Consider the following 22218-nt stretch of genomic DNA (forward strand, 5'->3'; position numbering starts at 1 on the left):
CTACGTAGTGGAGGTTTTGCTTATAGTGGCGGGTACTAGAACATCAAAGTAACATATCCTAACTAGTGATCTCCTTTTTTTTAGTACTAATATTGTGATTTGGCTTTTGTCCATAGGTAGCTTCGTATACTTGACTTCTGTCCTGCCAGATAATTGCAAAAAAAGGTCTGCCAGCATCTCCCGCTTTGCATGAAGGTCCAAATGCTTCGAATAACACACCTTGAACGCAACAGATGGAAAGGAAAGAAGAAGAGAAGAGTCCAAGGCCATAGGCTGAATCCTTCTAGCATAACATCACCTAACTATACTGCTAAACACCATTTTCTCAGAACCTGAAGTCATATCGAAAGTTGCTGCCACACCCGACAGAAATGATCCTCCTAGAACATAACCCCAGGATTGAATTCCTGTCCAACAATATCCTGGCATACCATCAACTGCTCCATATGGCGGCGGTAGTAGCAAAGATGAATTTGCGAACGGGATATCTTTTCCGCCGATTCGAACAGCTACAGAGCTAAACGTAGCGTTGCATGGTGCATAGGAACCATTGTTAGTACTGATACTAGGTGGATCGAATGTTTTCAACCATGGGTCCATAGTTGAGAGGGGAAGATATGAGTAACCAGCACCGCAGTCTACAAGATAGGGCCACATGCCATCGTCGAAACTCGCAGGCTCGTCCCACGGGATGAATTGGTCACCAATTTTCATTCCGTCTGGCACAAAATTCCACCAGTAATTGCGTATTGGTGGTTGGAATATCCTGAGCTTAGTACTGGCGGTTACTCCCCCATATTGAACTGAATTTGGTGGCGCAGCCCCTCCTATAATCATCGAGCCAGCAATCTCTCCATCACTCCGGCCCTGGGGCCCAAGTAGAAGTGTGAAAACCGGCTTCTCAATGAGACCATCCTCAAAAGCGCTAAGCATCCATGGATTGTATGGAATTGCATTGTGAGGATTAGGATAGGTAATATTGTCCTTAGTTGGATCTGATCCTGGAAAGACATTGGTGGTATTGGGAAAGCCAAGGCCGATGATTCCATTCCAATTGTGCGCAGCCGAGATTCGATAGGCCAGTTCAACCTTGGCTACTGTCTGTCTTTTCACGGTCAAGCCCCCAACAGTGACTGGTTCATAGCCAGCGGTCCCCACGTACAGCTCACCATCGCCATACGTAATATTGAAGTTTCGATCCGGAATCTGTCCACCGGAATATGTAGGTGGTGTGAACTGAGTGAAATTACATCGTGACTGGGGTATCTCCATCAAATTTTTATCGACACATTTGACGTTCTGCGCCGGTACCCAGAAGTCAGCACTGCCAGTATCGATCCACATCCGAAAGGTTTTTCCGTCAACCTGTACATCGATTCCATAATAAGTCTCAAATTGAATTGATTCTAGAGGCGATATTCCAATGGTGCGCTTAAAAAGCCGCTTGTCTGGACTAGAACCGAGAATAGGCCTACTGGTAGTCTTGAGATCGATTTGGACACCATTAACCGGAATTCCAAGCACTTTGAGCTGCTCTTGAACTTCCAATTGAGCATTAGGGACATCGGCACGCGGACGAAAGTCATCGTCGCCATTTGTTCCAGTAGCTTCTAGTGCGGTGCTGATTGCGTGTGAGGATACCAGTATTAGAGCTGCAACGGTTGTGTGAAGGCTGGTGCGAAGCGCCATCATCTCAACTGTTACGTGGCCGCTGCGTTTTGATAGGATGTGAGATATTGCTATACTAATGAGTGGGTAAACAAATTGAGGCGGAGTGGGACTTTAAGTCTGTTTAGATGAATATGGTTGATCACACCGCTATTTCAAATATTCAGAGACGGCCGGTATCACTAATGAATTGAATCTTACATTCACCTCTACAACGCTACATGGCACAAATTATGCGTGTAAGGGCGCGCTAAAATAAAGATTAGGCTCTTCTTCGGATGACAACCATATTTATTACAGAGATATTCTGCATAGTACCAACTCTATAGAGTCTAGATAGTACTCTTTATAGTATAGGGCTTACTCTTCACCCTGGCCTGTATTGTCCCCTTGTTAGTGGCCCACATACATTATTTCTGCCATGCAGCATAGTAGATAAACTTTACTACCTAATAGTACATGCTTAAATCCCGGAGTTTCATTTCATATCTAGCAAATGATGCGAGCACTTCCTGGTTCTGTTCTTTCTTCTTCGGCCTTATTACTCCTTTTATTCTCAACTCTACGGTGGTATCAAGGGTAAGTAATAGCCGGAGATTGCGACCGACAAAAGCAGTATATTAGACTGGTTGTGCATACCATCCCATAGTAATTTGTGTTTTAACCGATGATCCACAGTTTTCTCCTCTCTGCTAGCTCTGCGTCAAAGGACAACAGATCAGCTTCGACTTGTTGTACAAGAGGCATGGGATCAAATTACTCCAGAATACCTCTCCTCTCTAGTAAATAGTATGAGAGAGAGGTGTGAGGCTGTAATTGCTTCGCATGGTGGGGTTACAAAGTACTAAGAAGTAATCAATAACTACGGTTTTTATCATACTATCAGGCCTAGCTGACTACCTAACCCCGAGCTCAACCCCCTAGAAGAGCTCTGACCAGTGCTATTACTTACCCTTGATACCTCAGTACTACAGAGGTGCCTTTGCAAAGTTTTGTCTGACACTAATATCGGCGCTCCTGCCTTTAGGGTGAACTGTTGATTAATTGATACCAATCATCACTGTATACGGTTAGGCAATCGCTAGTCACTGAATGTTAAGCAGGAATCGCTAGCAACTGTATCAAAAGAGGTAGCAACTGTAGGCGAAGCGAGTGTATCAATATAGGAGAAAGATTGCGCTATTATATGAATGAGTTTGCGATCTGGACACCTGAGAGAGATGGCCCTCTCAAACCCTGAACGCGACCGCGACCGCGAAGCCAGCCGAGCTACTAGCACCACTGAAAAGACGCACAAGAAACACCACCGAGCAAAACGAATGCTACTGCAGGCGACCCCTACAGCTAGACCTACCAGCCGACGACTCCGACACTATCCGAATCGAAAGCAGCTGGTTCTTCTGCGGGCGTATTACTGCTGGGGACCCCGCTTAGCGATGTGCTAGGGGTCTGTGCATTACGTAGGGTGAGCTGGCCCAGGCTCTTGCTCGACCGATAAAACCGGAAAATAGCGCGCGGTGGTTGCGCGCGCTAGTAGCTGCCATCACCACCACGAACTGACGCGACCAACTACTATCAAAATAATCTTTACTAGTTAACTGTTTTATACACAAAACACGCTGAATAAAATACACTGGCTGCAGGTCAACAATCATGCAAATGAGAAATAGCGAGGTTCCGAAGCGAAAACTGTCCCGTTACACCGTGCGTCCCGGCACGCTTGGATTGACATTGATCCAAAAGCGTGAAAGCTACGCAAAGACGTCTATATTTATATATCCCTAATCATCTTGCCGTCTAGATGTAACAAAAAACCACCCTATTCCGGCCCCATAACTTCCAACCCCTTACAAACCCCTACCCAGCCATCTCTCAAACTCTCCCACACAACTTCCATGCTCTCTTCCTCCAGCCCATCCCGCTTACGTTCCCTCCTCTCAATCCGATCACCAGTCCCATCCGCCATCATAGCGGTAATGCGGTCACGCTTGCTGCTCCTCTCACTAAACAATGTAGTATTTGTTTTCAAACCTTTACCATCAAGTTCACCTTTGACTTCCCAGCCTCTGCGGACGGGACCATGGATGGTGGCGGGGGTGATGAGGGTGCTGTCGAGGAGGGCGTTCCAGCGGGAGAGGTACATTCCCGGGCCATGGGTTGTGCCTTGGCTGTTTGGTGATGAGGGTTTTGGTCGCATGATTGATTCTAGGCGAGATTGCGATGTTGATTTGAGGGCTGTGAGATGCTCTTCGTGTTTGTCGAGGAGCCTTTTTAGCTCCTCTTGCTTTTCTTTGCTTAGAGTCTCGAATATGGAGTGTAATGGTCCCGTCATGTTTCCTGCACCACCCTCACCTCGTTCTTCGGCTTCTAGTGCACGTTGGTCGACTCGAAACTCTGAGAATATGCGCTTGGCGTAGATTAGGAAGTCCTGCCCAAGATCCGGTGCGTTCTTGGTGACCTGGTGTAGGAACTTGTGCACCGAAGGCGCATGCCTCTTGAGCAGTTGTACAAACTCCTCAACTGTAGGAGCGTCACATGCTTCTTGATCCAAGATACTAGCTGGATCGGGTGAGCTTGGACGCGATTTGGAAGCCTCGCGGCTTCGGTAGCCACCCTTCTTCTTGGGTTTGGCAGTTTTGATCAAATCGGTAATGAAAGCCTCAGCATCAGTGACAGTGCCAGATAGATCAACGGCATTATGGATGGCCCGGATAACAGGATCCATGCCTGCGACGGCGTCGCGAATTGTAGAAGTCAAGACATCTGGATTGGATTTACAAAGCACCTTTGTGAGTTCCTCGCGGTCGCGAATAGAGAGATACGTGCTGAAGTACTCCATGGCCACGCTGTGTTGGTCTTCATTGAGGGATTCGGCATCAACCTTGTACGGTGGATCAGAGGTCTCAAGAATAACTGCCGCAATCGACTTGGATTCCGAGATTGACTGACTTCGTGCAGCTTCATGCCTTTCTCTCGGTGCGTATACAAACGTCTTGATCGCTTTGAAAACCCTCTTGTCCGGAGCGTTGCGCGATGCCTCGAGTTTAGTTGCCCGTTTCTGAAACTCCGATGTATCCCATGCTAGCACCGTAGAAATGATTTGTTGTAAGAGGTTCATGCCGTCGTTCGTATTATTGGTAAGACCTATCCAGTTAGTCATAGCTGTCACAGACAACTTTGCCAGGACCAGCCTGACCATGCCGTTAATCATGGTAGCGGCATTACCAACGCGCAGTGTTTGCTTGATTACGGTGTATGGAATGAGGCGGTGCAGATTCTCGAGGAGGCGGACAAGGTACTGGCCGTCGGGCGACATGATAAAGACATGGTGGAGGAAAGAGGCAGCGCTGGTGCTGTTAGAAGTAGTATGAAAATGCCGTGAGAATACTCACTTCAGCAGCATATACTCATGTGCTGCTTGTAGACTACTCGAATGGTCTTCGAGTCTCGGAGTCGCCTTGACCTTCTCATACAGTTCATCGAGAGCATTGCCGTAAATCGACTCGTGTACCAGGTCTTCGAAACCCTGAATGACATCCTTGGGTTTGCTGGTATCATACTCTTTCTTGCTTTCCTTCTGCTTCCTCGAGTAACCTCCCAGCATGCCCCTCGCGACGTACTCGGCAATGCTACTTGCTGCCGTTGCGAGCGCTTTCCTGCTACCAATAGCGCCCTTGTCGTAACTCTCGCTCAGTTCGGCTTCGGCCATTTTTGCGACTAGCGTCTGGATCTTTTCAGACCACCACGCCTCTCCAAAGTTCCTGATAGCGGGGTTACACAGCGCAAATTTGTTGAGCATGTTCTGTAGCAACGGGCTCGTCGACTGCACGCCGTCGGCCTTGCGAAACGGATAGCCATACTGGTCGATAGTCGAGGGGTATTTGAAGGCTTCAATCTCGGCGTAGACCTGGTGGTGGATCAGGATATCAAAGAGAGCGTGTGTCTGGGCGGGGGTGAGGGGTTTGGTTGTCGACATGGCTGCGGGAGGTGTATGACACCAGGCTCAGAAACGTAGAACAAATCCATGTCTGGTCGAACACGAGGATTGACGCAGATGCGCCGACGACACGCGGGGTACGTCATCTTGCCTGCAGGCTTGGCAGATTAGCGACATGAGCCGCTGCTACGTAGATCTTGGACCCCGCGTGTTAGCTTTGGACCTATTAATACCGCAGAGAGAAATAAACTGGAATTCAATAGCTTGGGGTAGGGCTGCTGGATCATGGAAACAAGGCTCTTGTTCTACGTTCGCTCACTAAACAACGATAGGGATGTACAGCCCGCACATACCTCAAGAATAGCATGTACTGCCTTTTGACAAGCACTGGATTAGCAACTTAGAGAAGGAAACCAAAGTCTAGGCTGGTTCAAAGACGTTTGAAAAAAATACTCCATCTCTTCCTTTGTACGCATCCCATCCTCGTCATGCCTACAACTTCGCCTCCATTTTATCCCCCACGCCCAGCAAGAACCTGCCAAAATATCCCTCAAGCCTCTCCCCAGCAGATGCATCCAGTGCCAAAACCATGCCTACCCATCCATCCGGCCTTAAGACAAACACCCCACCCTTCTCCTTATCAACCCCATACCTCGCAAGCGCACTGTCATCCTCATCATAAAACACACGCCCAAACGGCATCATACCACCCAACGCCTCATACGCAGACGATATACCCCGTCCAGAAACAACCGTAATCCACGACACCGGCCCTTCCCCACCACTCAACCACGGCACTTTCCCCACCGCCTGCGCAAACTCCCCAAGCCGCCCCCTCGACCCCTCGACCTCCCCCATGAAAACCAGCACGTAAAAAACCGCAACATTCGGCGTCTGAGCCAGCAACCGCGTCCGCTCCCACGTCCCCGGCTTAGTGAGCTCAACATCCGGTGCTCTCTGCCCAGCCCGCACCGTCCGCGACACATAGGCCATGTCCTCAGTACAAGCACCAACATTCAAATATCCATCCTGCTTATAAAAAATCCCCAGCCCACTGCTAAACGCCGCCGCCTCCGCCATAACAGTACCAAGAACCTCATTCGGATCCGCATCCGGATCCCCCTTCCACCCCTCCGGCAACTGCATCGTCATAAGCCGTGCAATATCCCTATCGTACTCGATCAAGCGCTGCACATTCGGTAGACGCTCTGCCTCATACGAGCGCAGGAGGTCGGGATACGCAACGCCCTTTAGCACCAGCGATAACTTCCAAGCCAGGTTGACGGCATCGTGGATCCCAGTGTTCATGCCTTGAGCTGCCCCGCTGCTATGCGTGTGACATGCATCACCTACTAGAAAAACACAGTCGTGTACGAAGAAGGAGCGAGCGATGCGTTGGCCTACTACGTAGATGGTCCACCAATCTACTTGCTTGAAGCGGATGGAGAACGGTTTTACGGCTTCGATGGCTTCCTTTTCAGCGGCCTCCTGGGTGAATTCAGCGTAGGCTTTTTGGCGCGCGCTCGTAAAGGCGAAGCCGATGCGTGTGGCGCCGCGGTCGAGGGGCGCCCACAGGACGTTGCCGTGGGTAGGGCTTTCGATGGCGCAGTAGGTACGGGGTTTGGGGTGGTTGGTTTCGAGGACGCCGTCGATGCGGATCCATTTGTCTTCGGTCGAGGTGCCGTCGAAGGGGATGTTGAGGGTACGGCGGACAAAGGATTTGCCTCCATCGGCGCCGATCAAGTAGCGGCATTTTACTTTGCTTTGATCCTTTGTTTCGCTGTGCTCAATCGTAACTAGGATTCTATACCCGCCGGGCTCGACGTCTTGTAGTACCTGGATATCGACCAGTGTGTACGGTGCTTGCAGCTCGACGCCTTCTTTCTTCATTGCAGTCCGGAATACGTCTTCTTGGTACTTTTGCCGTAGTACTAGGGCAAAGTCCCATTTTGTATCTTTCATGTTTTGCATAAATGCCCAGCCTCTGCCCTCAACTTCATTGCCATGTTGGTCGTAATTGGCCGTCTCACGGCAGGCGAAGCATTGCTGGGCGAGAGAATCCGCAAGACCAAGCTGCTCGAGCATCTCTGAGCTGCGGGGAAAGAGGGTGATGGCGCGGCCATACTGGTCTTGCGATGACTTGACATGCTTCTCAATAATTTTGATTTGGTATTTTGAACGGTCAAGATTGCGTGCAAGTTGATACGCGGTAATGAGACCTGGTTGAGAATGTTAGCGACGTCGGCATCAAAATGGAGGGCTGTCTACATACCGGCTGGCCCCCCGCCTACCACCAGGACGTCAACGTGTTCTACAGGTACCTCAGGGCTTGCCATTTTATCTAGTAGTAACAGTTTTAAGCTTGCAAGCACTACCAAGAGCTGCCTCTAATTTAAACCTGATCACGTTCAAAGGAAACAAGCTCTATTAGCCATGGACAAGCCACAATTGGACCAGAGGGTATGCGGGCTATCAAGCACTTGATAGTCTGATAAGATAAGCCGGCTGGATGAGCCGAGGTGACGGTGATCGACTATGTCCGTCTCACAATTAGGAAGGAGGTAGCATTGGCTATGCATCAAGGTTCAATCTCGCTTTACACCAAATCTTTTTCTTAGATTCATCTACATACTACATCTCTTGTACAAATTTCAGGTCGAGGTTATCACTTCACCAATCAACCAATCTACAGCCTCGCATCTAGTCAACCCAAGTATCCGTTTGCACTCAGCCACTCCCGCACAACCTTCTCATCTCGTGCAGCATAGGCAGCGTAACTACGAATCGTGTCATCCACAACCTCAAGACCCTTGTTGTAGCCTCTGGTATCCTTGTCGGAGAAGAACTTCTGGATGTCGTCCGCGACAGCAGCATCGGTAAACTTGTTGAGACCAAATCTCAGGAAGCGCTCTAGCACAACAGGATTTCCAGAGAGTGCGGGGTGAACCTTGGAATCCCAGTTGTCGCGGATGTAGTGCCATACTTGCACGCGCACCTTTGAGTTGTTTGCAAGGGCAATGGTTGACGAGTGCTTGTCTTGCATGGCTACGGCATCCGAGAAGACAAAGTCCATGACTTGCTTCGCAAGCTCAGGTGTTTGCACACGACCAAGCGAGCCCAGGCAAATTTCCTTGCCGTCAATGGATGTGGTGTTGAGATATTCGTTCTGCACAGCCTTGAGCGCTGTCTCACCACGGTTCTTGATGGCCGTGGAGAAGACGGCACGGCGGAGCGAAGGGTGGATGGCTTTCTTGTCTCCGCCAGAGACGTACGCGTCAAATTTCTTCAACGCCTCATCAACGGTAGCCTGGTGGCCAACGATACCAGCAGATAGGAGCAGGCTAGCGCGTAGCTGACCAACAAGGTAGCTCTCACCATCCTTGAACTCCCATCCGACCTTCTCGACAGCCGGTGTAATGAGCTTCAGGTGGTACTTTCTCAAAGCTTCACTGATATCCTCGCTACCGGAGAACACACTTCGGACGTTACCGATGTTGGTAAGAATCTGGGACCAGACAAGGTAGTCGGATTCGTCCTGGAAGCGCTCTGCTAGTGCGAGAAGCCCAGCAGTAGAGCCGTATCCAGCCACAGCATTGGCATATGCATCACCAACAAGACCAATCTTGTCCTGTACAGTGAGCTGGTCGCGGGCTTCTCCGAGCTTCTTCAGGCGGTCCGGAGGGTAGTTAGTTCTGTAGAAGCCAGTAAGATTCTTGTTGAGCTGGTAGAAGCCCTGGCTGACATCCCGGACTGTGTCTTCCTTTTGTGTCAAGGCAGTGGTGCCATGAACGGACGCCGTGGAAGGTGAGTCACCAGTGTGAAGACCCAGTGGGATCCACCAGGTAGTTTGGTCTTCTTCCGGCTTGACGTTACCTGCGAGAAGGAAGCGTTGCTGGCGAAGTCCGATTTGGCCAGGCTCTTCGGCCACAGTGACGACAGGGAAACCTATCCTGCGGACCCAGTGATCCATGAAGCTGTTGACGTCCTGGCCAGATGCCTTACTCAGGGCAGACCATAGATCGTTGGTTGTTGCGTTGGAGTACTGGTGGGCCTTGAGGTAGTCGGCGACACCTTGCAAGAAGACCTTCTCACCGAGATGAGCACTCAACATGCGAATGACGGAAGATCCCTTGAGGTAAGAAATGTGATCGAAAATCTGGTCAACTTCTAGGCCGTCGTATACAGGTACTTCGATGGGGTGAGAGGTGCGCAGAGCGTCAAGAGCGAAAGCTTGTTGGACGGAATCAGTCTGGGAAAATTGTCAGCAAGTTTGTAGAGTAGATACCTCGAGACTTATGACGTACGACAAACTGTCCCCAGACATTCCACTCTAAACTTTCTGTTAGCATGAATTCTACGACTTCATCAAGAGGCCATACCTGGATAAAGGTGGTCAATAGCGAGCCATCCGACCCAGGTAGCAAAACCCTCGTTGAGCCACAGCTCGCTCCACCAGTCCATGGTGACAAGGTTGCCGAACCATTGGTGGGCAAGCTCGTGAGCTACAACATAAGCCACTCGGTTTCGGTAGCTGTCTGCAGAAGTCGCAGGGTCGAAAAGTACTGCGGTCGTTCTGAAACTGTGTTAGTACTATGCTCAAGTCATATGGATTCCTAAAACCTGCCTGTAGGTGATGAGACCCCAGTTCTCCATGGCTCCGTGTGACTAGAAAACAAGGGTCAGCGTTACGCCACTATGGGGGAGGGACTGCACGTATAATTGGCTGAAGAGTCAACGCAATGTTCGGTGCACTCCACAGTGTTACTTACAAATTCATGAACGGCGAGTAGGTCGACCTTGGGAAGAGGATAATCAATTTGGAAGATTTCGGAAAAGTGGTCCACAATCTTGTGGCAGTTGTCCAAGGCGAAGCGTCCCTGCTCCTTCAGACCACGGGTTGTGTAGACCCTGACGGGGATGTTCTTGCCGTTGTACTTGCGCTCGGTGAAAGCCTCGACGTACTCAAAGTCACCAATAGCCCATGCCAAGAGGTATGTCGACATGATGGGTGACCTTTCAAAGGCAACAGTGTGGAAGCCGTCCCGCTTGCTAGGTTTGATTTCCTTCTCAGGCATGTTGCTGAGTGCAACCTGGTCCTTGGGCACTTCGAGCTCGACGTCAAACGTAGCCTTGAGGTTGGGTTCGTCGAAACAAGGGAAGGCGCGGCGGGCGTCGCAAGCTTCGAACTGGGTGCTGAACATGTAGTGGAACTCGTCGTCCTTGGCTACAGACGCAGGAACTTCACCCTTGGGCTTGTACTTTGAGCGGTAGAAACCAGCCATGACGTTGTTGACAGCGCCCTGGAACTGGATCTCCAGTACAGTCTCGCCAGTGTAGGTGATACTGTCGCCAAAGTTGAGCGTAACCTGCTGCCTCTTCTCATCGTAGCTGAAGTCTTTGGCAGGGTATGACTTGTCGCCAGCCTTCAGCTCAGCACTCTTGAGCTTGAGCTGGTGTGCGTTGAGAACGAGGGTGCTGAAGCCATCATCCTTGGTGATCTTTGTGTTGATCTTGACGGTTCCGTGGTAGCCAAACTTGCCGCCGAATTCGAGGTCGTAGAGGGAGAGGTCATAGTGCGAGGGCTTGGCCCTGTCAAACAATTGTCAGCTTCTCTTGGTCCTGATAACGGGCAGAATGCAAAGCAATCCACTGACCATGCTGGGAGGACATCGCGATCTGAAGCCATGTTTGCGAAGCTGCTGGTAACCTCGCTTTGACACAGTCTCTTTTGGATGCCGAATGCTACTGCAGACTGAGGGCGCGGCCTCAATTGGGTGCGGGGGGCAGAGTACAGCTGTTTGGTTGCTGCTGAGAAGTTCCTGGAGCGCTCAAGGTGGGCTGAGCAAAGATAGGACGAAGTAAGAGATGAAAGTGGGCCGGTAAGCAGCAGACGCGGGGAGTGCTTGGTGTCGAGCCGGGCACGAACCAGATGTCGAGAGCAGAGTCTCGCAGATGCAGAGAGGACAGCCAGCTTGGAGGGCAAAACGAGGGGCAAGATTACTCACGAGCGGGTTTCAATGGCACAAGACGGCGCATGAGGACTGAGAGGGGAAGGTGGGCGTGCGGCATGTCGGATGCCCCACCTCTTGAGACGATCCCTGCGGCGGCGTGTTTAGCGCGGGGTGCTTGAGATGCGTCTACTAGTACGCATCCATCGCTACAGCAAGTGCGAGAGTAGCTATTATCTCGACATGTGACATGCGCGTCATTGACTGCGCTGGTACGGTGGGTGGAGGCGTTCCAGACAATCTTCTTCGCCACCACGCCTGGCCAGGCAGGTGAACCCTCGCCATTGTCGCCCTCTGCTCTCCCATGCGGCACTCATTCATACATCATGTGGAGACGCGACTCGGGAAAATGGTAGTAAATGGTAGTTTTGTATCGTGGTAATCCCTGTTGCGCCATGCAAATGCTTCAGTTCCACGCCTAGTCATGCAGTGATGCCTTTTCCACACCAACCAAGCTCTCTGGCCACAAAACGCCGCACAAATACTTGCATTTCCACACGTAGGCTGCCACGTGCTGCACTGCTCTTTGCTCAGACTCGGATGAGCACGTCGAGACATTGAATCCGCCATTCCTTCTTCCCCAGCAATCCCTTGACCCACTCATAACTCTGCGCGTCGCTCGCCTGGCCCAATCCAATCTTTCCCTTTACTCCTTCCACCGCAGCCTTGACCACGACTTGTGCTGTATGGTTCGCAGCTTGTGCCAGTACTCCAGCTGTTTCTGACGCGGTGCCATTGAGCGCCAGTTCCGCGCTGTCCGACAGCGGCGCATCAAACCATGGTGTGTGGAAGTCGAAGAGCGCAACGACAAGAATGAAAAGGAGTAGCGAGCAATACACGCACGGTCGGTTCAGGAAGTACGTAGCCGATATGAAGAGGACAAGGTAGACGGGAGACGCATGAGTTCGCAATCTGGCCACGATAGTCAGCATGTGCACAGCGCCGCCGTCGAGAAGAGGCGATAAGACGCCTTACTTACAAGAAGAAAAGCACTGGTATCCAGCTTCGCAGACAAAACATTGTTGCGTCTTCAAGATGAGGGCAGAGACAATTGCCAGGCGCGCACGCGCGCTATGCTATTTGAGGACGTCGAGTCGCCTTCGCGAATCGCTTGGGATGCAGAGCAGCGGTCTACAGAAGATGGCAGTCGAGACACTAGACGCTCTGCTTTCTTATCACTAGGCAACGATAGTGGCGAATATGTAGCCGGTGAAAGACGTGTGGTGAAGGCAAAACAGCGAGTGAGATTATTAATACGGGGTATGAGGGCAAAACAGGGCGGGCGGGTTGCCAGTGAGATGGAGTTGTGCTGAGTTGCTGGCGGCGGGCTAGGGTCGGTTGATGGACGAGCCCTCCCGCCGCCGTCGCTGAATGGCGCTTGCATGCATACAGGTATGCACCGCCTCACGTGCTTTAGCCTTGTCGTCAACTACTTATTAGACTTTTTGATGCGACATTATCCTGACACATGCGCGTTTCGTCCGCTTATAACAACGATGAGCATGCCAGGATATGAGAATGTTCATAACAGGGTACTTGCTTACATATTCGTCCGCAGTGTGCGGCGAGTCGAACTTGGCAGTCTCGCATATCACGTGCGTCGACCAGCTACATAGTAGATCAACATGTTTCATTGCCAAGTCTCAATATACAGTACGCAGTCATTGGTATCTTGATGCAAGCTCCGTATAGCTCGTTTTCTTACGTCCCACAACGTGCACAACACCCGTCTAGGCAACTCCCGTGCACCTTTCCCAACCCATTTGCATCCTCGTCCATTCACCAAAATGCCCAGAAAACGCCTCCCTAAGTAGATATACCAGTACAGGAAGCCAAAGTGACCCCGTGCTCGGCCGCCGGCAGCAGAAAGAGAGCAGCCCTCATCATGAGTCCGTCTATACGGGCAAGTTGAACTTCTTGCCTTGGATGACCCTGGTAACCATTGGTTAGTCATCTGACCACTCACTAACCAGAACTAGACAACTCACTTTGTATAGTAGATGTAGAAGAAATCAGAGTACAGGATGGTTTGGATAATGCCCGCAATCACGGCAATGGGGTCGTAGAACTTGGGTACTTCAAAGAAGTAGCGGTAGATCCAGTTGGGAATGTACAGCGCTCTGTACGCGCCGAGTGCAAAAAGATAGTGCGTTGTAATGGTCTCCGCCTCGCCCGTCCGTTGAAGCATAAAAAGCTGGGGCAGAATCGCCACAGACTCTAGCCAGATGGAGAAAGCCCAGAGCATCTGTATGCTTGATTAACACAGCTCCTTGACGGTACTTGGACATGCCATACCTCGGGAATTGTGTGCTTGTACGGAAACAAGACGGCCAGTACAGCGCTAGCTCCCAGTAGATACTGAACTTTAAACGTGTCTAAATTTGGGTCGTGGGTCGGCTTGTAATCATTGAGCATCAGGTAGACGGTGTAGGCCGACGTGCTGATGAAGATGATTTTGAACACGGTCAGGTAGAGGGACTTTGGCTCGTAAAAGGTCCATAGCAGGTCGACGTAGCGCGTAAGATAGACGATCAGGTAAAGGAATTGCGACTTGAACGAGATACCGGAGGCGCTCTAAGAACACGTTAGCTCGAATCTTTGCGCGGTACCGTAGACAATTCCAGCGTACACTCGACGATTTCATCTTGTGCAGAAGAATCAAGATGGAGAGTAAGTGGGATAAATCCCCTGCGCGAAGTCAGCAATGCCATGATCCTCCAGCGGGCGCCGTCTTGGTCGCGACGGCCCTCGCTCTCCATTCTGCGTACCCAAAAGGCGGAAAAGATTCATCGTGGCGGCGGGTATGTCGCTGGGCGCTTACAGGAAAGCAGCAAATGTTTGGCGACAAGAGGTGGTGTGAGTGTGGAGATTCGCACTTTCTCACATAAAAAGACACGTTCCGACAGCTCTCTGTACGTAAGGACGGATGGAGCTACGTAGCCCTTGCCTGCCAAGCCCGATCCCTGCCAGGAACGTCACCTCTGATCGTCGCCGCTCCCGCAGTGGTTCGCATACCCAACGCGCACCCTTCCACGGTACATCTACGGCCATTCTTGTCTTGTCAATAATATAAGCCCAAGAGACCTCTACTACACCAAGTCGGTCAAAACGTGGACTGCCAACGTTGTTTGCCTTGGGCACAGCTGGAATCTGACGCAGCTGCTATGATTCGAACCATCAATGGATCCCTGCACGAGTGATACAAGCTAGCTCTCACACATCCGGAGAGCCCAGAAATAGCACGACCACTTCCAGCCCTGCGTTGCCATGGCCTACTTGCTGGGATGGAAAGATATCCTCCGGCCAATTCGTGATGGATATCGCCATTTGTTCCCCGCACCAGACACAGGGCCAACGCCTGAGGAGAGACGCAAACAACGCGATCTGGATCGACTCAAGGGCTTCGCTTACTTCGACACGTTTGATCAATTAGAGGCATGGACAGAAGACGACTGCGACTCTTTTCAAAGAGCCAACACGCCACGCATACGAACAGAGGATACGAGCGCAAACGATGACCTTGACAAAGCAGATGTTCTCTTGATCCATGATTACTCCGGAAACTACCATGATTATGAGAGCGTACAAGCGACTGGAATTGACATGGAACTTTATTCTTGTGAATATCTCCAATTTGTTGATGTATTCATCTACTTCTCACACAAGCTTGTCTGTGTGCCTCCGCCAACCTGGACGAATACGCTTCATCGCAACGGCGTCGAGGTTCTAGGTACACTCTTAGTTGAGCCACAGACTGAGGGCTCTGAGCGTCTCCTACAACATACACGTGATGGTCAAAATATGGATTTTCCGTTGGCAAAAACTCTAGCAAGAATTGCTGTGCATTATGGCTTCGATGGCTGGCTTGTGAACATTGAGAAGCGATTTCCAAATGATGTTTGGGACCCCAAAGTCCTCGAGGCCTTCCTTTGCCAGTTGAGAGCCGAAATGAGCGGTACAATGAGGCTTATATGGTAGGCACAAACTCCGTCATTTCCTAGTCATTGGGACAGTATAACGGTGTTTTAGGTATGATGCTCTCACCGTTTCGAACAAAATATCGTACCAGAATGCGCTGAGCATGTCCAATATCAATTTCGCGTCGGCCTGTGGAAGTATACTCACAAACTACTGCTGGAAAGACGCTGATGCTGAAAACTCGCTGCAGCTTGCTCTGTCAAGCAAAATCTCACCCAGAAACATTTTCTTCGGTATTGATGTGTGGGCGCAGAACAAATCCAGTTTCACTCACCCACGTGTTACTTATCCAGAATATGGGGGAGGTGGCACAAACACTGGTGTTGCTGTGGCTAAACTTGCCGGCCTAGGACTGTCAGCAGGCATATTTGCCCCAGCGTGGTCCTTTGAGCATTTTCCTGGAAAAGGGCGGGCCGCTGAACGGACAGTCTGGCAAGGAATCCCACTTCCGTGTGACATGGATTGCTCTTGCGGAGATTGTTTGTCGCGTCATCAGCCTAATGAGGCTTTTGCAATTCTCAAGAATGCGAAAGAGCGCGTGGCTGGGTCGGAAAAATTCTTCTACACCGACTTCACGCGCGCTTTTGCCACGCATGATGACACATCGAACGATCTATTCGATGGCTGTAGTGCCCATGCACAACTAGGTAGTCAGTCAATTCTTCCGCGTCCAACCATTTTCGGGGACGGGCATCAAGCTGTCGAGCTTTGGCACCGTCTAGACAGCAGCTCAGGTACTTCCTGTTTGGTAATCGAGGCCAGACAAAATCAGTTGGAAAGTGACCACACGACAGAGTTCTGGCTTCCACTTTTCAGATTCGACATGCCCGCAGATGCATCTTTACAAACTGAGATATTTAGTGACAATGCGTCATTACCAACTGGCCATAGTACTGTCAACTTCTACATTCGAACCACAGATTCTGTTCACTTTGCCACCATTGCACGCGGGAAAGGAATTCAGCGAACAGTATGCTCACCGGAGTCTTTGGTGCCTGGCACTCGCATCCAAGAGCTTGGGGTTCATTTGAAAGGCCCAATCAGTACTGCTCTAGGCAAGACCCTGCAATTGCTGAACATCACGAGTGTCCGTATTATACCTATTTCTACTTTTCAAACGTCTTCTTCATTCTCTATCGACCAAATACAACTTGAAAAACGAGGTGAAGGAGATTGTGGGCGCGTGCAACTGGTTTGGAGCTACAAGGACTATGGAAGAACTGACTGTGAAGACAACGGAATTCCCTGTAGCAAAACTACAGGGCCTTTCTCGCATTTTGTCATCTACACGGACAGAAGAATGCTGGGTAAAGCATACGCGTTGGGGCATGTTCTGAAAGAACAATTTGTTGAGAAGAACGCGGGATCGACTGTGGAATTTGAGCTTGTTGGGGTAGGCTTCGATGAACAAATACTCGCGAAGAGCAGCGCCAAGCTGCTTCTACCTTAAGCTGACAGAGCTTCAAAATCTAACGATTTTGCACAATGCGCTCAATTATATGTCCAAACACTGGGTGGTTGGGCTAAGAATGGACTAGTGCGTCAACGACGTCATCGACTACGAGGTACTTTCTCGCGTCGCATCACGGCTTGTTGTGTATTACACCACTGAACAATGAGATTGCTCGCTCAGCGATTAGCGAGATTGTCTCATGAATTGCCTCGGGTTTGTCATCAGCTGCATCCGTCTGCATTTGTCTTCACAGTATCACAAGCCCGACGGCTTCATGCTTCCACATTCACGATGAGCCCATCGAAGCGTATACATGAAACAGAAACATCATCCCCTAAGTCTAAGAGATCAAAAGTCGAGATACCTGCTTATCACCTTGCTCAATCGAGACAAGATGAGAGTGGTGAGATAGTTTGGCCAGCCAGGCGTGAACAAATCGAACGTGCGCGGACGATTATCAAAGAGTGGTAAGCTGTAATTCTTTAAAGTCTCATCTATGATTTGCTAATGGTCAACAGTGCTATTGCTCAGAAGCCAACTGTTATAATACCAGACAAGGACGCAGATGGTCTTTCTTCAGGTGCTATATTGTACCATACACTCACTACTCTTGGTTTATCATCTGATCTTATATCGGTATACTTTCCTCCAAAAGGCTCGAACGTCCATGATGAAAGTACAAAGGAAGTTCTTACTGCTAAGTCGCCAGTGTTTATCTTTGTTCTAGATCAAGGCAGCAGAAAGAGTCCGCCACTGATTGACTCCCTACATACATGTCTCGTTATAGATCACCACTTTGCAGACGAAGGGGGTTTCCCAGAAGGTGCCGAGTATGTCACGGCTCATGACTGTCCTCCTGTTGCAACAAGTGCCCTTTTGACATACAACGTCTGCCTGCCATTGCATGCAGACTTGAACGACAAGATCTCCTGGCTTGCAGCACTGGGAACCCACGGCGACCTAGGTGGCACCATCAAGTGGGAGCCACCATTTCCAGATATGAAGGCTACTTTCAAACAATACACGAAGAAGGCGATCAACGACGCCGTGGCCTTGGTCAATGCGCCGAGACGGTCGGCAGCTTATAATGTCGAGGATGCGTGGGCTGCGGTGCTCTCTGCAGAAAGTCCTGGCTCAATTGTCAAAGACGAGAAACTTCGCAACGCTTCTTTGGAGGTACGACGTGAAACCGAGCGCTGCACGCATACGCCGCCCACGTTCTCCGCGGACGCTACTATTGCCCTACTGTCGATATCCTCGGCTGCGCAGATTCATCCCGTCATCGCGACCCGCTGGTCGGGTACTCTAAAGTCAAACAAGCTAGAGATTGTAATGTGTGCGAACGAGGGCTATCTTCCAGATAGAGTCAATTTCTCGTGTCGAGTTGCCAAATGTGCACGGGCGAGAGAAGGGGAGGAGAAGATTGATATCATCAAGAAGCTCGAAGGCATTGTTGCTGGTGACAAAGACCTGAGAGCAAGACTGGGAGAAAGCTTCGCAAGAGGACACAAAGAAGCTAGCGGCGGTATCGTGGGAAAGCAAGAGTGGGAAGAGTTCAAGAAATTGATGGGCGTGGGAGAGCGTACGAAGAAGACGGAATCTGCCACTAGGAAGAAGAAGCCAACACAGAAAAACACACTTGCCAACTACTTTGGCAAGTCCGCAAAGGCATAGAGAACATAGACACGGTCACGTTTCGCCTCGATCGTGCAGCACGATAGATTGGCGCCGCCGTCGCCACCGTTGTACGGAAGAGGCGCCAATGAAACCCGGGGCACGACTAAGGGGTTGCAGCAGCAGGTAGGAATGCGAAAACATTCAATCTAATCCGGTCGCACCAGAAATGAAGGCCTCCGCTAATGACGTTCTTTTGCATCTTCGACTTGTTCGCGAACCGGCGTATCGGCCTCGAAGCCGGAAGATCTCGTCTAGGCGTGGAAAACACAGAGGCGACCAATGGTGCTATAGTGGCTTTGTTATGTTTCGAATATGGATGAGGTGGGTCTAGTGGGCGCCGCATGTCTAGGATGTTGACTTACCCAATCGACACGCTCCGTTTTGTCGACTACAATGAGTCGACAGAAGAAGACTGCGCATAGAGCCTCCAAGGCTTGGGTGTCATGGCATCAATGAAAAATCAGATTACATAGCTTACCCGATGTTTCCCATCGCCACAACGGTGTCGTCCAAATGACCATGCCTAATAAATCCAGCCTCATATTGCGGGGCACCACTGCATCCGAAACGACGCCGGTTGATGCAACACCCGACCAAAAAACGAATGCCGTGCCCAATCAGGCAAATTCCGGGGCGTGGAATGCTGCATCGGCGAATAGTAAACATGGGTGTAAATTGAGTGCTGATGAGCACGCGCTTCCTGGCAGGTGCCAAGAAAGCTTGGTTGGAGCGACGCAATCTACATGTGTGACAAACAATGGATTAGAGCCACAAGTCACGCAGAATCAGGGCTTGGCGAGATACTCGGTGGAGCAGTACTACTGGTATGACGGCCCGGGACAAAGCCGTTGCTGTTAGATTGCTCAGTGTCAGCCAGCAAGATGGGGCGTTCAACAGCATGAGAATAAATAAGAGCAGCCTTCTGCCTTGAAGTTGAACAGCAGGACACAGACAATCATTTTCAAACACTTTCACATCAACTCTCCATCGCAATCATGAAGTACTCCACCATCTTCCTCGCTGCTGCGACCACCGCCTCTGCCCACTCGACATGGCAGCAACTGTGGGTTGGAAGCACGGATAAGGGGACCAGCTGCACGCGCACTGTCAAGGATAACAGCCCTATCGACAGCTTGTCTTCATCCGACATGTTCTGTGGTCGTGGTCCCGCTGCCTCATCCGGTGTCTGCGAGGTTGCTGGTAAGTCTCAATTTCCTCAAGCTTCCACTCCAAGAAGAGGAGAAAAACACCATCTCCATTCCGCCCTTGGTACTATGCAATAGACATTGGCTAACACTAAACCCAGCCGGTACTTCTCTCACAGTTGAGATGCACGCTCAGCCCGGCGCGCGCTCCTGCTCGCAACCTGCCATCGGCGGCAACCACTACGGCCCGGTCCTTATCTACATGGCCAAGGTCAGCGATGCCAAAACCGCCAGCTCTGGCTCTTTCTTCAAAGTTGCCGAGGACGGATACACTGGTACCACCGCCTCATGGGGAACTGAGATCCTCAACGCAAACTGCGGCAAGCGCTCCTTCACTGTTCCCAAGAACCTTGCTTCTGGCGACTACCTTGTCCGCGCCGAGGCTATTGCCCTGCACGCCGGTGCTGGAAGCCCTCAGCCCTACGTCAGCTGCTTCCAGGTCAAGGTTACTGGAGGAGGCAGTGCTACGCCCTCTGGTGTCAGCTTCCCCGGTGCCTACAAGATCAGCGACCCGCTCTTCACAAAGGCCATCTACGACTCAAGCTTCAAGTACGTCAGCCCTGGCCCTGCTGTCTACTCTGGTTAGGAGGCTTGAACACCAGAAACGACTCTGAACGAAAGAGATGGGTAGATTGCGGTGGCTTGGTGAAATGCGATTTTTACAAGACGGGTGAGAGATTCTTTGTATATAAACTTCTTCGACTCCATATTGCTTGGACCATCTTTACATACCACATATATACCATTTGAAATAGGAATACCTTCTTCTTCTCCCATCCCTCTCTCCCTTACTAAGCCCCCTTTTTTTTTTACCTTTTCCTCTAATAAACCCCCTTTGCAACTTTCTCGTCATACGCCAACACGGCATCAAGCAGCACCTGCGCCCCCAACGCACAATGCTCAGGACTCGTATACTCCTCAGGATTATGACTAATTCCATCTCTGCTCGGCACAAAAATCATACTCGTAGGTACCACGCGACTTGTCCACGCACTATCGTGGCCCGCTCTACTCATCATGCTCATGACCTGGTCTTTGCCCACAAGCTTGACCGCCGCAGCCCGCACAGCCTCGATGCAATGCGGATGAAACTTTGACTCTGGGAGGCCCCACGTGCGCTGCACCGTGTAGCTCGTGCCATTCGTTTCCTCGGCGATGATTTTGTCGAATGCGGCGAAAATGGCAGTGGAAAGCTGGGCCACCAAGGCGTCGGTGGAGCATCTTATGTCGATTATGAAATCGACGCCTGCGGGAATCGTGGCTTGGGATGCCGTGTCGCTTTTTATCACGCCGACGGTCGCAACGCCGAGTTCCGTGTGTAGTGCTGTGTCGCGGACGGCGGTGATGAGGCGCGAGGCCGTGACGAGGGCATCTGAGCGGTCGGGCATGGGGGTGGTGCCTGAGTGGCCTTCTTTGCCCAGCACGCGGATGGCGTACCATTGCATTCCCTGGACAGTTTCGACGACGCCGACGGTTTTCTGGGCGCGCTCGAGTAAGGGGCCCTGCTCGATGTGGAGTTCGAAGTGGCAGTGGAGGGGGTTGTCGAGGTGGGAGCAGGGGGTTTCGCCGAGATAGTTTATGCTTTGCAGTGCGTCTTTCATGGTTATACCATCGGTGTCGAGGACGGACCAGCAGGCGGAGAGGGGGGTGCTGGAGTGCTGGCTCCAGACACCAGAGGACATCATTGCGCCGGGGAAACGGGCGCCTTCTTCGTTAGTCCAGTTTATTAAGGCCAGGGGACAGTGGGTTGAGATGTTGTTTTCGTGGAGGGTACGAAGGACTTCGAGGGCAGCTTGAACGCCTAAGATGCCGTCGTATCTGGGTTGGAGTTGGTAAGTTTAGTCAAGCTGGGGGTTGATATGCTGGTGTGCCAGTACCTCCCACCTGCAGGCTGTGTATCCATATGACTGCCCATACCAATTGGCTTCTTGTCGTTGGCTGTACCCTCACGAATTGCAAAAATATTTCCCATTTGGTCAACCTTGATTTCGCATCCCAGACTCTTGCATTCTGCCACTAGCCAGTCTCGCGCGGCTTGATCTTCTGGCGTGAGAGTGAGACGACACATGCCTGTTGAAGGGGCCGCAAGAGCGCCATATTGTGTACAAGTATATTGTAAAGTACTGTTCAGTCTGTCTCCATTGATCTTGAGAGAACTCGAAGTCATTGTGATGACTGCAATGCAAGCTGTGGTGCTTCAATGATTTTATGTTTTCAAAGATAGTAGTATATAAACAGCGGTCCAACTCTCTCCAACGTATATCCAGCCGAAAAACGTGTGTTTACTGGCTA

At 50.9% G+C, this 22218-nt stretch overlaps 9 protein-coding genes across 9 annotated transcripts; 2 read left to right on the forward strand and 7 right to left on the reverse strand.

The window, feature by feature from the left end:
* Window positions 1-294: 294 nt before the first annotated feature.
* PSV08DRAFT_365393 (aspartic peptidase domain-containing protein) lies at window positions 295-1689 on the reverse strand (the record flags this gene model as incomplete). The annotated part of the gene is made up of 1 exon (XM_014225210.2): window positions 295-1689. One exon carries the CDS (start codon window positions 1687-1689, stop codon window positions 295-297), a length of 1395 nt encoding a protein of 464 aa, XP_014080685.2.
* Window positions 1690-3205: 1516 nt separating this feature from the next.
* Window positions 3206-5673, reverse strand: PSV08DRAFT_365395 (PX-associated-domain-containing protein). Its single transcript, XM_014225211.2, has 2 exons — window positions 5061-5673; window positions 3206-5015 (listed from the first exon to the last, which is right to left on the reverse strand). The coding sequence occupies exons 1-2, from the start codon at window positions 5642-5644 to the stop codon at window positions 3488-3490; spliced, it is 2112 nt and encodes a 703-aa protein (XP_014080686.1). The 5' UTR covers window positions 5645-5673; the 3' UTR covers window positions 3206-3487.
* A 424-nt stretch (window positions 5674-6097) lies between these two features.
* Window positions 6098-8060, reverse strand: PSV08DRAFT_229673 (FAD binding domain-containing protein; the record flags this gene model as incomplete). Its single annotated transcript, XM_014225212.1, has 2 exons — window positions 7878-8060; window positions 6098-7824 (listed from the first exon to the last, which is right to left on the reverse strand). The coding sequence occupies exons 1-2, from the start codon at window positions 7939-7941 to the stop codon at window positions 6098-6100; spliced, it is 1791 nt and encodes a 596-aa protein (XP_014080687.1). The 5' UTR covers window positions 7942-8060.
* A 122-nt stretch (window positions 8061-8182) lies between these two features.
* Window positions 8183-11291, reverse strand: PSV08DRAFT_365397 (peptidase family M1-domain-containing protein; the record flags this gene model as incomplete). The annotated part of the gene is made up of 6 exons (XM_014225213.2): window positions 8183-9854; window positions 9910-9935; window positions 9985-10178; window positions 10230-10270; window positions 10375-11194; window positions 11260-11291. 6 exons carry the CDS (start codon window positions 11289-11291, stop codon window positions 8310-8312), a joined length of 2658 nt encoding a protein of 885 aa, XP_014080688.1. The 3' UTR covers window positions 8183-8309.
* Window positions 11292-11919: 628 nt separating this feature from the next.
* On the reverse strand, window positions 11920-12801 carry PSV08DRAFT_365398 (uncharacterized protein). Its single transcript, XM_014225214.1, has 2 exons — window positions 12593-12801; window positions 11920-12525 (listed from the first exon to the last, which is right to left on the reverse strand). The coding sequence occupies exons 1-2, from the start codon at window positions 12631-12633 to the stop codon at window positions 12144-12146; spliced, it is 423 nt and encodes a 140-aa protein (XP_014080689.1). The 5' UTR covers window positions 12634-12801; the 3' UTR covers window positions 11920-12143.
* A 638-nt stretch (window positions 12802-13439) lies between these two features.
* Window positions 13440-14464, reverse strand: PSV08DRAFT_329223 (ER lumen protein retaining receptor-domain-containing protein). The gene is made up of 5 exons (XM_014225215.2): window positions 14382-14464; window positions 14243-14301; window positions 13909-14187; window positions 13602-13858; window positions 13440-13545 (listed from the first exon to the last, which is right to left on the reverse strand). The coding sequence occupies exons 1-5, from the start codon at window positions 14401-14403 to the stop codon at window positions 13509-13511; spliced, it is 654 nt and encodes a 217-aa protein (XP_014080690.1). The 5' UTR covers window positions 14404-14464; the 3' UTR covers window positions 13440-13508.
* A 416-nt stretch (window positions 14465-14880) lies between these two features.
* Window positions 14881-18718, forward strand: PSV08DRAFT_412059 (glycoside hydrolase; the record flags this gene model as incomplete). The annotated part of the gene is made up of 4 exons (XM_014225216.1): window positions 14881-15587; window positions 15643-16984; window positions 17225-17511; window positions 17563-18718. 4 exons carry the CDS (start codon window positions 14881-14883, stop codon window positions 18716-18718), a joined length of 3492 nt encoding a protein of 1163 aa, XP_014080691.1.
* Window positions 18719-19716: 998 nt separating this feature from the next.
* Window positions 19717-20512, forward strand: PSV08DRAFT_404804 (glycoside hydrolase; the record flags this gene model as incomplete). Its single annotated transcript, XM_014225218.1, has 2 exons — window positions 19717-19921; window positions 20028-20512. The coding sequence occupies 2 exons, from the start codon at window positions 19717-19719 to the stop codon at window positions 20510-20512; spliced, it is 690 nt and encodes a 229-aa protein (XP_014080693.1).
* A 235-nt stretch (window positions 20513-20747) lies between these two features.
* Window positions 20748-22093, reverse strand: PSV08DRAFT_187880 (uncharacterized protein; the record flags this gene model as incomplete). Its single annotated transcript, XM_014225219.1, has 2 exons — window positions 20748-21744; window positions 21804-22093. 2 exons carry the CDS (start codon window positions 22091-22093, stop codon window positions 20748-20750), a joined length of 1287 nt encoding a protein of 428 aa, XP_014080694.1.
* Window positions 22094-22218: the final 125 nt, after the last annotated feature.

Source organism: Bipolaris maydis (genome assembly GCF_028858645.1).
Source record: "Bipolaris maydis strain C4 unplaced genomic scaffold PSV08scaffold_14, whole genome shotgun sequence".
NCBI lineage: Eukaryota > Fungi > Ascomycota > Dothideomycetes > Pleosporales > Pleosporaceae > Bipolaris > Bipolaris maydis.

Bases quoted from the DNA above. Each gene is read 5' to 3' on its own strand.
- PSV08DRAFT_365395 (XM_014225211.2), bottom strand. From the start codon at position 5,644: ATGTCGACAACCAAACCCCTCACCCCCGCCCAGACACACGCTCTCTTT. The intron at 5,016-5,060 runs GTGAGTATTCTC...TAACAGCACCAG, and splicing joins CATGAGTATATGCTGCTGAA to CGCTGCCTCTTTCCTCCACC.
- PSV08DRAFT_365398 (XM_014225214.1), bottom strand. From the start codon at position 12,633: ATGTTTTGTCTGCGAAGCTGGATACCAGTGCTTTTCTTCTT. The intron at 12,526-12,592 runs GTAAGTAAGGCG...TATCGTGGCCAG, and splicing joins ATACCAGTGCTTTTCTTCTT to ATTGCGAACTCATGCGTCTC.
- PSV08DRAFT_329223 (XM_014225215.2), bottom strand. From the start codon at position 14,403: ATGAATCTTTTCCGCCTTTTGG. The intron at 14,188-14,242 runs GTACGCTGGAAT...ACGTGTTCTTAG, and splicing joins ACAAGATGAAATCGTCGAGT to AGCGCCTCCGGTATCTCGTT. The intron at 13,546-13,601 runs GTGAGTTGTCTA...AATGGTTACCAG, and splicing joins TTCTACATCTACTATACAAA to GGTCATCCAAGGCAAGAAGT.